Below are 13,402 nucleotides of genomic sequence, written 5' to 3'. Positions count from 1 at the left end.
GTAAGTCCTCACGTCCTTGGAACAGGAAGTTACATTTTCGACAACGAGTTTATATAGTGGTGAAAGAAGGGCGTTTCATAGTTTTACAACCAACATCTGTTCACTTGGACGGGGCCTCTGAGTGAGCAGAGTTTCTCTATGACAAACCATTCTCTCATTTAAGAAGCTAAAATTACATTTAATTTTTTCACAAATAGTTTAATATTTAAACATTTAAATTGCACAACAATTCCAAGTGAATCTGATTAGAATGTGTCGACTTTCCAAGCTACAGTTTGTGTCAACCTGTCATTAGTAATAATGTCTCAGACAACAACTGATCTGAGATCATACTCATATTCATGTGTACCAAAGCATATTTTCAACTGGTTGGATTACCGAAATATGGTTCCGTTTCTCATCTTTTGATGTCACCAGACTCTCTCTCAATGTTAACAAAGGGATTTTCAATAGTCACATCGGTAGAGTAGAGAGAGGAAAAAGGGGAAAGATATGTATGGGGGTCACAAACCTCCCCCTCAGGCTAAAATCATGACATTTGGAACATTGAATCGAAATAAAATCACAGCATCGAATCACAATACATATAGGATTGTGAGAATGGCAATACATATCATATCGGGACCAAAGTATCGTGATAATATGGTATCGTGAGGTCCCTGGTACATTTCCAGCCTTAGGTCTAATGGCCAGCTCCTGCAGCAGACTGGGGGAATGGTAATTGAGACAAACACTGTGTGTGATCAGATGAAAACAACCCCAATCTGTGAGGAGCTCATTTATCTTGTAGTAGCAGTATGTTAGAAGAAATTAAAGTCAATTAAAAGACTATGGAGCCGCTGTCACCAGTTGTAGCCGCTGTCACCAGTTGTAGCCGCTGTGTGTTTTTGTGCAAACTGTCTGCACCCAATCTCTGCATGGTTGGTGCGTAGCATTTGTGTCTTGATGTGTCACATGTTATGTCATCATGTGTCTTCATCACCCCCTCCCCACCCCGATATGTCAGGCGGGTGAGAGCACATAAGTCACTTCAGATGCCTGCCTCTTGACCCAAGGTCAAAATAGAATGTGCAGATAAAATTTACTGCCATTACTCCTCCCCTGCACTAGAGTGGCTCTGATTGGCTTGTTCCTCTAGAGAGGCGATGTTCTGATTAACGGGCGGGCTGATAGAAGAGCTGTTTGATTGGTGGGTTATCCGACAGGAAAATATTTATCTGAGTGACATTGGCAGATTGGCTCCCTGATTTCACACATGGAAAACACAAGAGCTAGGGCCCACGTCCCTGGTATTCTCCTCTCCGTCCGTCCTACAGGTACATATTTCCCATCCCAGTGCTCTCACTCCATCCAGTCCCTTTCAGACCAGTGGGCTGGAGAGATGGCCACAGAGAAGCCAATAGTCCCTAAAATACTACAGTGAGGTGGAGGTGAGTGGGGAGAGGAAACCTTAGAGACAAACAGATGCTGTGGAGGACACCAGCCCCCCTTCCCCAGCCTCACCCCCTTACATCTGGGCCTCGGGTTGGCAGTGTGTCTGCTGGCAGCGGGCCACACTTTGGGCTGAGGTATAACATTTGCTCAGACAAAGTTCCTGAAGTTCTAATGAAGCTATTGATTTTTGATGAGCCAATACAGAGTGCTTTGGTCTTTATTTAGGAGCTGCAGTGGATCTCCTTTCGTCACTTCATCCAATTACCCTGCACTGAGACAAGTCAGAGACATGACGTCTATCCAAAACAGGACTGGTCCCAGACACATAGGAACCATTCCAGACAATACGCGCAAAAACACAATGTTATGTCACTACAAACAGACACACATCATGTAGACAGACATGTTTTGAGATTCACACACACACACGCACACTCTATGCAGTGAGAACCCTGGGGTTGCGACAGCTGTGAGTCCAGCTGAAGATGAAAACATGTGGAAGAGGTCCCTAGGCTGGGCATCCACCCTTCTCACCTCTCATCTGCCCTCCACACCACTCCCCCCACCATCCCCCTTTCTCCCTCTCTACGTCTCCCTCTCCACAGTAACTTGTGTAAATCAGTATATTTCGGGATCACATGAATTCTTACCTACGCCACATACAGTATGTTGAGTATGCCTTTCAGAGGACAGCACAGATATAGCACAATCAAGACAACCTACTTTTTCAGCTGAGTCACAGTGCCGTGATCAGAAGTACAGCTTCAGTTTTCAGCTTCTTAAAAGTGCTCTTTCATAAAGGGCCCCCCCTCCTTTACTTTATTACTAATCCAGCCAGTTAAGCTCTTGGCACTTCCTGAAGGTAAAGAGGACCCTCTAAGACCTCATAATCATGGCTCTCCAGTTGAAGTGTTATGGTAACTGTATACCTAAGGAGATGTAAAAGATGTCATCCTTTAGCCCACCCACTTCTACCGTATGTGGCAGGAAAACACCAAAAATACTGACTTTACGGTGCATCAAATGTAAATGTATTTTGTAAAAATTAACATTGTACTATCCGTTAATTTGACATGCAATAGTTTATTAGCAGATCTGTTTGCAGATCTGTATGTGCTTTAGCCAATCATTTTTACACGTTGTCAAGCCGTACATAATATTTACCATGACAACGAACACAACAGAGAATTTAGCTAACTTGCTAATTGATCTGCTACCAGACCAGTAGTTTATATTCCATTCGATTAATTTATACACATCGTGAGCTTGGGACTAGGTGCATTTCTGTCAACAGTTTGTTCCTGACACAGCCTTGTTCTGTAAAATTTTCTCTATAGCACTTTTAATACCCCAAATAATGTTGTTAAGTTCAAAATAATTCAGTAGCGCTACAACCTGCCCAGCAAGACTTGGCAGATCAATCCTCTGTTTCTATCTGCCCTTCACACCTTCAGTTAGTGTTTTTTATTTTATTTTTATTTTATTTCACCTTCATTTAACCAGGTAGGCTAGTTGAGAACAAGTTCTCATTTACAACTGCGACCTGATAAGATAAAGCATAGCAGTGTGACACAGACAACAACACAGAATTACACATGGAGTAAACAATAAACAAGTCAATAACACAGTTGCACGGAATACCCAAAACTGAAACTTTGGTGATTTTTCGATAAACATTTTTTTTTTTTACGTTCGATACTTCTGTCAAATGTGTCTCATGAGATTGAGAAGATGAAGTCTGTCTATCAGCGCAGCCCCTTTATAGTGGAAAGAGCAAATTGCATGCTCCACTTACTCAATCATTGGTACAGCTGTCTGGGCTGCATTGTTAGCTCCCCACTCATGCTGCACAGAAGTTAACACACTTGAATAATGCAAAACGGCATGTAGAAATATTGAAATGAAAAACAATGTCAATACAGGCTAGAACACTGTTACAATGCAAGATGATGCTGGTAGCATCCAGTTTGAATTGCTGGAATTCAAACTGGAAGCTACCGGCATACAGCTTACAACTGAAGCAAATTTCAAATTCATTACCTTAGCACTTTGTTTGTGATAATATGCTAAGCTTAAATAAAAATATTCTGATTTCAAAAAGACCATCTCCCCCGTGCATCCCACAAAGGCGGAGGAGGTGTTGCTAACATTTACGAGAGCAAATTTCAATTTACAAAAAAAAAAAGACGTTTTCGTCTTTTGAGCTTCTAGTCATGAAATCTATGCAGCCTACTCAATCACTTTTTATAGCTACTGTTTACAGGCCTCCTGTGCCATATACAGTGTTCCTCATTGAATTCCCTGAATTCCTATCGGACCTTGTAGTCATAGCAGATAATGTTCTAATTTTTGGTGACTTTAATATTCGCATGGAAAAGTCCACAGACCCACTCCAAAAGGCTTCCAGAGACATCCTCGACTCAGTGGGTTTTGTCCAACATGTCTCTGGACCTACTCACTGTCACAGTCATACTCTGGACCTAGTTTTGTCCCATGGAATAAATGTTGTGGATCTTAATGTTTTTCCTCATAATCCTGGACTATCGGACCACCATTTTATTATGTTTGCAATTGCAACAAATAATCTGCTCAGACCCCATCCAAGGAGCATCAAAAGTCGTGCTATAAATTCACAGACAACACAAAGATTCCTTGATGCCCTTCCAGACTCCCTCTGCCTACCCAAGGACGTCAGAGGACAAAACTCAGTTAACCACCTAACTGAGGAACTCAATTTAACCTTGCGCAATACCCTGGTATACGGAAAATACCCGAGCTCTGAAGCAAGCTTCCAGAAAATTGGAACGGAAATGGCGCCACACCAAACTGGAAGTCCTCCGACTAGCTTGGAAAGACAGTACCGTGCAGTATCGAAGAGCCCTCACTGCTGCTCGATCATCCTATTTTTCCAACTTAATTGAGGAAAATAACAACAATCCAAAATGTATTTTTGATACTGTCGCAAAGCTAACTAAAAAGCAGCATTCCCCAAGTGAGGATGGCTTACACTTCAGCAATAATAAAGTCATGAACTACTTTAAGGAAAATATCAAATTTATTAGAAAGCAAATTACGGACTCCTTTTTAAATCGTCTTATTCCTTCAAAGCTCAGTTTTCCTGAGTCTGCACAACTCTGCCAGGACCAAGGATCAAGAGAGACACTCATAGTACTAAAACACTTATCTCTTGACACAATGATGAAAATAATCATGGCCTCTAAACCGTCAAGCTGCATACTGGACCCTATTCCAACTAAACTACTGAAAGAGCTGCTTCCTGTGCTTGGCCCTCCTATGTTGAACATAATAAACGGCTCTCTATCCACCGGATGTGTACTAAACTCACTAAAAGTGGCAGTAATAAAGCCTCTCTTGAAAAAGCCAAACCTTGACCCAGAAAATATAAAAAACTATTGGCCTATATCGAATCTTCCATTCCTCTCAAAAAATTTAGAAAAGGCTGTTGCGCAGCAACTCACTGCCGCCCTGAAGACAAACAATGTATACGAAATGCTTCAGTCTGGTTTTAGACCCCATCATAGCACTGAGACTGCACTTGTGAAGGTGGTAAATGACCTTTTAATGGCATCAGACCGAGGCTCTGCATCTGTCCTCGTCTTCCTAGATGACTCTTAGTGCTAATTTTGATACCATCGATCACCACATTCTTTTGGAGAGATTGGAAACCCAAATTGTTCTACACGGACAAGTTCTTGCCTGGTTTAGATCTTAGCTGTCAGAAAGATATCAGTTTGTCTCTGTGAATTGTTCGTCCTCTGACAAATCAACTGTAATTTTCGGTGTTCCTCAAGGTTCCGTTTTAGGACCACTATTGTCATCACTATATATTTTACCTCTTGGGGATGTCATTCGAAAACATAATGTTAACTTTCACTGCTATGCGGATGACACACAGCTGTACATTTCAATGAAACATGGTGAAGACCCCAAATTGCCCTCGCTAGAAGCCTGTGTTTCAGACATAAGGAAGTGGATGGTTGCACGTTCTACTTTTAAACTCGGACAAAACAGATATGCTTGTTCTAGGTCCCAAGAAACAAAGAGATCTTCTGTTGAATCTGACAATTAATCTTAAGGGTTGTACAGTTGTCTCAAATAAAACTGTGTAGGACCTCAATGTTACTCTGGGCCCAGATCTCTCTTTTGACGAACATATCAAGACCATTTCAAGGACAGCTTTTTCTACGTAACATTGCAAAAAATCTGAAACTTTCTGTCCAAAAATGATGCAGAAAAATTCATCCATGCTTTTGTTACTTCTAGGTTAGACTACTGCAATGCTCTACTTTCCGGCTACCCGGATAAAGCACTAAATAAACTTCAGTTAGTGCTAAATACGGCTGCTAGAATCCTGACTATATTACTCCAGTGCTAGCCTTCCTACGCTGGCTTCCTGTCAAGGCAAGGGGTGATTTCAAGGTTTTACTGCTAACCTACAAAGCATTACATGGGCTTGCTCCTACCTATGTCTCTGATTTGGTCCTAACGTACATACCTACACGTACACAAGACGCAGGCCTCCTAATTGTCCCTAGAATTTCTAAGCAAACAGCTGGAGGCAGGGCTTTCTCATACAGAGCTCAATTTTTATGGAATGGTCTGCCTACCCACGTGAGAGATGCAAACTCTGTCTCAACCTTTAAGTCTTTACTGAAGACTCATCTCTTCAGTGGGTCATATGATTGCGTGTAGTCTGGCCCAGGAGTGTGAAGGTGAACGTAAATGCTCTGGAGCAACGAACCGCCCTTGCTGTCTCTGCCTGGCCGGTTCCCCTCTTTCCACTGGGATTCTCTGCCTCTAACCCTATTAAAAAGGGGCTGAGTCACTGGCTTACTGGTGCTCTTTCATGCCGTCCCTAGGAGGGGTGCGTCACTTGAGTGGGTTGGATCACTGATGTGATCTTCTTGTCTGGGTTGGCGCCCCCCCTTGGGTTGTGCTGTGGCGGAGATCTTTGTGGGCTATACTCGGCCTTGTCTCAGGATGGTAAGTTGGTGGTTGAAGATATCCCTCTAATGGTGTGGGGGCTGTGCTTTGGCAAAGTGGGTGGAGTTATGTCCTTCCTGTTTGGCCCTGTCCGGGGGTATCATCGGATGGGGCCACAGTGTCTCCTGACCCCTCCTGTCTCAACCTCCAGTATTTATGCTGCAGTAGTTTATGTGTCGGGGGGCTAGGGTCAGTTTGTTATATCTGGAGTACTTCTCCCGTCTTATCCGGTGTCCTGTGTGAATTTAAGTATGCTCTCTCTAATTCTCTCTTTCTTTCTCTCTCTCGGAGGACCTGAGCCCTAGGACCATGCCTCAGGACTACCTGGCCTGATGACTCCTTGCTGTCCCCAGTCCACCTGGCCGTGCTGCTGCTCCAGTTACAACTGCTCTGCCTGCGGCTATGGAATCCTGACCTGTTCACCGGACGTGCTACCTGTCCCAGACCTGCTGTTTTCAACTCTCTAGAGACAGCAGGAGTGGTAGAGATACTCTTAATGATCGGCTATGAAAAGCCAACTGACATTTACTCCTGAAGTGCTGACTTGCTGCAACAACTACTGTGATTATTATTATTTGACCATGCTGGTCATTTATGAACATTTGAACATCTTGGCCATGTTCTGTTATAATCTCCACCCGGCACAGCCAGAAGAGGACTGGCCACCCCTCATAGCCTGGTTCCTCTAGGTTTCTTCCTAGAATTTGGCCTTTCTAGGGAGTTTTTCCTAGCCACCGTGCTTCTGCACCTGCATTGCTTGCTGTTTGGGGTTTTAGGCTGGGTTTCTGTACAGCACTTTGAGATATCAGCTGATGTACGAAGAGCTATATAAATCAATTTGATTTGATTTGACTGACACCAAAAATGTTCTTAATTCACTTCATCTCCCTCGTCACCAAAAACTCATTCACTTCTTTGTCTTCCTCGCCTCCCGTCTGGTTTAAACAAGATTCCATAGCCACACAAAGTCCGATTACACAGCCAAGTTCTGCCTTGTGAATGATGTCATTACTTTCTTAATAATCCTTGGAGTCTATTGACCGTGTGTCAATCTAAGTAACATAATAAAAAATCCCCATCAAAATCTGTCAGTTTAAGATAAAGATATGGGCTGTGTCCCAATCCACCTCATCCGCCTATGTCGGCCTTCCGCATTTGCGGTGGAAGCTGACCGAGCTATAGCGGTGTTTGTCAGACTATGACATATGCAGAAAATCGGTCTTCCCACGAAATTGTCGATTGCTATGGAAAGGGGAGAATCTCGCGGACATGATGGTGTTCTCCGTTTTGCTCTACAATCCCCACAAGTGTCACGGGACTAGTCTAAAGGTAACCATAACAAATTCATGGAAGTAGTTTTGTTCCAAAAACCAGCCTATTTCCTTAAATGATTTCCAAAGCTTTTTAGGGTCATTTTTGTTCTCAGTGATTTTATCAGCAAATTAACCACTCTTAGCTTCATCCATCCTGCTCTGTGCTTCATTTCTGTGACGTTTATATAGGAGAAAATCAGGCTGCGCTTGAGAGTTCTTAACATTTCTTAAAGGCCTTATTCCTTGTTTTTAATACTGAAGATTCTAGAATCTCATGATTAAACCAAGGGCTAGATCTCTGCTTTACTCTGACCCTTCTAATGGGAGCCATCACATTCACCACATCATGGAATATACATTGAAAGGCTTCCCAGGCACTGTCTACCCCTACACTGTTGAACACAGGTGACCAGTCAATTTGAACCACTTGCTCCCTAAATATTTCTACAAAGTATTTTTTTGTCCTCTGATTCTAACAGTTTTTTGAAGGTTAAATATATATTTAACAACCCTCCTTGTGCAAAATGTAATAAAATGATCGCTGAGACTATCACTACACTTTGCGATATTATAGATTTATCAGACACCAATATTAAGTCAACCGTATTTTGCACTGTTTCACATACCCAGGAGGGATCTTTAATCATTTGGCGTCAGAGCACGTGGGTTTGCAGAAATCAGTATTGAAAATTATTTCCTTCACCAAGGAATCATTACAGTTTGACAACACAATTTCGAGACCTTCATAGAATTCTTTCTGATTGGGCAGCCTGTAACACACCCCCCCCCCCCCCAACAAAATTGGTTTTGGGAAGGCATATATCCAGCCTGACGATCTACAGATCATCGATTAAATCCGGTAGGTATCGAAGTCAAAATTCTGGTATCGCAAACAACACCACCGTCAGTTGCCATGGGGAACCACATCCAAGGCCTGACATCAGGGATTCTGGGCCAGCTACTGTTTGTGTGCAAGTACAAACTCACGCACATGCAGTACGGACATACAGTACACAACAACACACAGTCACACAGACCCATGCACATCGATACACATACATTGGCCCAAAAACAGTAGTGCAATCTAGAATCTTTTTTTTTTGTCAGCTATGTTTTTTCATATCTTTAAATGTCACTCTTCACAACAACAATTAGAGCAAAAATAATTCTGACTGCAGCTGGAAATTAGCCTAGCCCTCTGTCAGCAGAACAAGATCTGTTGTGTTTGATAGATTTGGCCCCAGATCCCAGTAAACATCATCTTCCTCTACCATGAGGGTTGCAGGTAAAGGTATGATAGATGAGATGGAATAGGTCCTTACGCCACATTGAGAACAATGGTCTGTGTTCAGTGACATGTTAGGCCATGTTAAGGCCCAGATGCCTTTTAACAAACTGGTACTTAAGATCGTAATTTAATTTTCGGCAATGCATTGGCTGGTACTAAACGAGTCATGAGACTAGTTATATTACTATCAGAAGCCTGCACTGAGAATAACCTCTTGTTGTAATATTTCATACAACCCTCTGAACTCTCATTTCAGCCCTAGCTCTCTCTCTCTCTCTGACTGCTGCCTCTAGTGGCATCTGCTTCACACAGCAGGTACCTGCCATAACGACAGCAGACTGTACATGTTCCTGTTCCAGAACGTTCCTCCAGCATGGCTCTGGTGCAGTGAAACTCATGGCTTAGAGAATGGTGGCTGGGATGAGAGTGCTTACACGTCAGCCCGACCTCGCCTCCTCCTGCCTGCTCCTCTGAGACGCACGGACACGCATGCGCGAGCGCACAACACGCACGCAAGCAAACACATGCACATACAGGTCCCTCGGAATCTGGGACACTTCTGTTTGCGCCCCACACATACGTAGGCGCAAGTAAACATACTCACGTACATACGTTGCCACTCTTTCAATACCTCATCTCAGCAGGAAGACCGAATCTAGGGCAGCGTTTTTACACACAGCCTCTGCAGTACCAACCGGTCTAGGTTAAATAGCCCAATGCGTGGTTATTAGTAAGTGAGCCTTGTGGATTACAACTACCAGCTCTGTAGTGAGTGATACACTTCTTTTATCAGCGCCCCATGCTACAGCCCAAAGGCTAATTGGTACACGCAGATATAGCACAGTCGAATGCAAGCAGTTCATAGCAGTTTCAGCGAGGCTTCTAAAAATGATGTTTGGAATCCCACTCACAAGTCTAAGACATATATGCACATCCCTGACCACTGAATCATTCATTTGGTCATTTGTATTCGTGCCTCCACCTATGACAGAAGAGCTCATCCTCAAGGCAATACTAGAGAAAGTGAATGCCTCTGAGCTCACATTGTAATGGTTTTATCATTAGAGGTCTGCAACTAGGAGGTTACACAAAAGAGGAACGAGATACCCTGAAGCCATATAATTTCATGTACGGACACACACACACACACACACACACACACACACACACACACAGCATCCCTAGTATAAAAACATAGATTATCATTTTTCTGTATCATGCAATTTTATAGGATATATCAAATTCATTCATGTTTATGGACAGTATAAAATCATATCAAAGATCATTACAAATATAGTAGGCGTATGTTACAGGATTGATGCTAGTTTTTAAAAATAAAACCAAATATAGTGTAGTACGTGACCTTTTTCTTAGGACACGAGGGGAGTAAGGACACGCTGGGCAGCTGGGCATGATTTATATCCAATGAAACCAATAAACATTTAAGGAACATTATGGCCCTCTCTCCCTCTTGATAGCAGGCTTCACACAATGGCATGGAAAGCCTCAGTCCAACGGAATGGGAGAGAAGAGACAGTGTAATATGTCTAAGAAGCGCTGGAGCAGAAAAGCAGTTGCTTGACGCAACTTATGGAAATGCATCTGGCCCATTATCATCGATGAAACAGTACTTGATCATATCTTCACCACTATTCTGAGCCAAGCTCAAACCCTCACTCACATTTATAAAGCACTAAATTGTGATTAGAAAGATATGCATGAAGATATTGTAGCGCAGATACCTTTTCTTTACACATACCAACTACTGACAGGGGAGTTCATCACAATATGGAAGGACAATCATTCATTCATTACGCCGCTGTCTCAACCTTATTCCAATGCCAACCTTGGCATACAGCAAGCAACATGATGTTTTCAAATGTGTGTGTGGCATTGAAATGAGAGCAGCCAACAGTTGCTGTTAATTGGTATTGCAGATGCATCCTCATTCTCTGTCTCACACTCTCTCCCTCTCTCTCTGTCTCTCATTCCGATGGTGTTGATACGGAGGTCAGAGATAAAAAGCTGGCATATGACAGATGTTGTGAACAGGATATCCTTCCCGTGAGACGCCATGGCCACCCCTGACATTACTGAGCCTGTTTGCCACGGTGATAACAACAGTCACATGGAGCTACGGGGCTCTCTCCTCTCCTTATGCCATCTCTCCCTTCCTCCATTTCTCTCTCTCTGTTCCGTCTCATTCTCTCACCGTCCTCTGACTGCACCAAGATCCCCCCCCCCCCCCCCCCCCCCCCCCCCACCACCACCACCACTCTACACATGGACCCACACGTTGTCTTATGATAGACACAAGCCATCGACAGGGAGGTGTCATGTCACCTTCATTACCCAAGGAAATGAACCGAATGAGCCATGGAAATGCAAGGAGCAGGTGGAAATACCACTGTAGCCTACAGCACAGAACACTCAAGAGATACAGGCAGCTGCACTGCACCCTACTGGAGAACATTCCTTTAACCCTCAATCCCACAGGTAGAGCTGAGAGGCTAACATTAAAACAGGCTGTTCTCTATAGCAGGAATATTGAGTTTAGCCCATAGGGGAAGGAGAGCAGAGATCACTAACTCCCTTGCAGCAGATGATTGATGAACACTGTCTCCCACACTCATCTAGTAGAGTGACTGCAAAAGCCAGCCTCTCAGAGATGTGTGGCACGTACTACAGCAGGTCCACAGGAAGGGAAAACAATAGAGCCTGAAAGGGCAGCCGATTAAACCCAGCCAGCAGCAGCCGGACACTTAACGACACAGACAGGAGATTAGGAGAAGGGAGGGGTGGAGGGAGATGGAGGAGAGGATGCCTGACTGCCTGCCTCCCCAAACTGCCCCCGCCACTCTGTGACTCCCTCCTCTTATTAAGAGAAATGGGGAAAAGACCAGAGTAAAGAGCATAACACTCTCCCCAGGAGAAGCGGGCAGGGCAGGTTAATCAGTGGCTCCTTTTAGACCAGACCCCCAACCACCCCCACACTCATCTACACGACCAGCAATACCACCCTCCATCCCCCACAGCTAATTGTCTGACTGAACGAACACAACCTGTGTATGAGCATCTGTGCATAACTGGTTAACACGCGGCGGCTGTGCCTGTGACTGTGTGTGTAATTGTACATGCGTTAAGCATCCCAAACCCATTCCTGCACAAAGGAGGGAAGGAGACAGGTCCAGAGAATGAGAAAATGATATAGAGAGACAGAGACAACAGAAACAGGGACGGAGAGAAATCGACACCATCCTCAAACAGCCATACCTTGCGTCTGCGGTCCCTCGATCGATTCCTCTTCTTGTTCTTCTCCTCCTCCTTATCCTTCAGCTCCTGAGCGGCGAGCTCCGCTAGGTCCTTGTTCTTACGGAGCTGCTTGGCGGCTTGCGCCATGGTGCCGCAGCTGCTGTCGCCGTAGCTCCAGTCGTCAAGGTAGCAGTCCCTGTCCCTGCCCCGGCTCTGACGACGACTGCCACTGCCACTACGTGTGTGTGACGGTGGCGCTGGGAGCGCCTGTGTGTCTGTGAGCGGGAGCGCGGTGCTCTAGTGACCGAGCCCCCCAGAAAGCCACAAAGGAGATGCTGCTAGTGCTATTGCTGCTGCTGCTGTTGCTACTCATCCAGTCAGGCTGTGTTGCACTGAGCTGCCTCCCCTCCCCCCGCACAAGCTGCAGATTCCTTCAAATTATTCTTTGTCACATCTTGCTTCTTTTTGCCACTTCCACGATTCCACAATTCCCTCAAAGGCAAAGGACAGCATGTCTGCTATAGAGCAGACATTGAGTAATTCTACATATACTGTATGTACAGATTTGTATTGCTCTTTAGGCTATTCTATATGTATATATATATATCTTGGAGTATTCAATATGATGACAATCTTTTCTCTGCATTTCTCTCAGTGATTTATTGACATTAACTAGTACACAAGCAGTGAGATGAGGCTGTATTCACCATAGATAAATCATCTGGCTCTATAATTTTTTTACAGTCAGCAACAGACAAGACTGAAATGCATCAAAAACATGCATGATTCCCTCCATCTTTCCCAGTAGATCTAAAAGCAACAGAGCATGAGAAAGGAGGAGAGTGAGAAAGAGCGAGAGAGAGAGAGACAGAGAGAAAAAGAAACAAGCAACCAACCACACCTGCTCACTGCAATAGGTGTCTCTCCCTTCTACACTACACGGCCAAAGGTATGTGGACACCCCTTCAAATTAGTGGATTTGGCTTCTTCAGCCACACCCGTTGCTGACGGGTGTATAACATCGAGCACACAGCCATGAAATCTCAATAGAAAACATTGGCCGTAGAATGGCCTTACTGAAGAGCTCAGTGACTTTCAACGTGGCACCGTC

The 13,402-nt window shown here is 44.2% G+C and overlaps 1 protein-coding gene across 7 annotated transcripts in view; it reads right to left on the bottom strand.

Annotated features, from left to right (window-relative positions):
• The window catches only part of LOC110509751 (ankyrin-1), a 103,832-nt gene extending 91,164 nt beyond the window's left edge, over positions 1-12,668 (bottom strand). For all 7 annotated transcript variants that reach the window (XR_005040348.1, XR_005040353.1, XR_005040352.1 and 4 more), the window contains exon 1: positions 12,313-12,668. Coding sequence is in view for 1 of the 7 variants with exons in the window: in XM_036967316.1 (XP_036823211.1) it covers positions 12,313-12,438 (126 nt within the window). In the remaining 6 variants the exon portion in view is untranslated. The remainder of the gene's footprint in view (positions 1-12,312) is intronic.
• Between the last annotated feature and the right edge of the window lie 734 nt (positions 12,669-13,402).

The sequence above is a fragment of the Oncorhynchus mykiss genome, chromosome Y, assembly GCF_013265735.2.
Source record: "Oncorhynchus mykiss isolate Arlee chromosome Y, USDA_OmykA_1.1, whole genome shotgun sequence".
NCBI classification, from domain to species: Eukaryota; Metazoa; Chordata; class Actinopteri; order Salmoniformes; family Salmonidae; genus Oncorhynchus; species Oncorhynchus mykiss.
The sequence above is the reverse complement of the archived record's forward strand: the minus strand, read 5'-3'. Positions and strand labels throughout refer to the sequence as shown.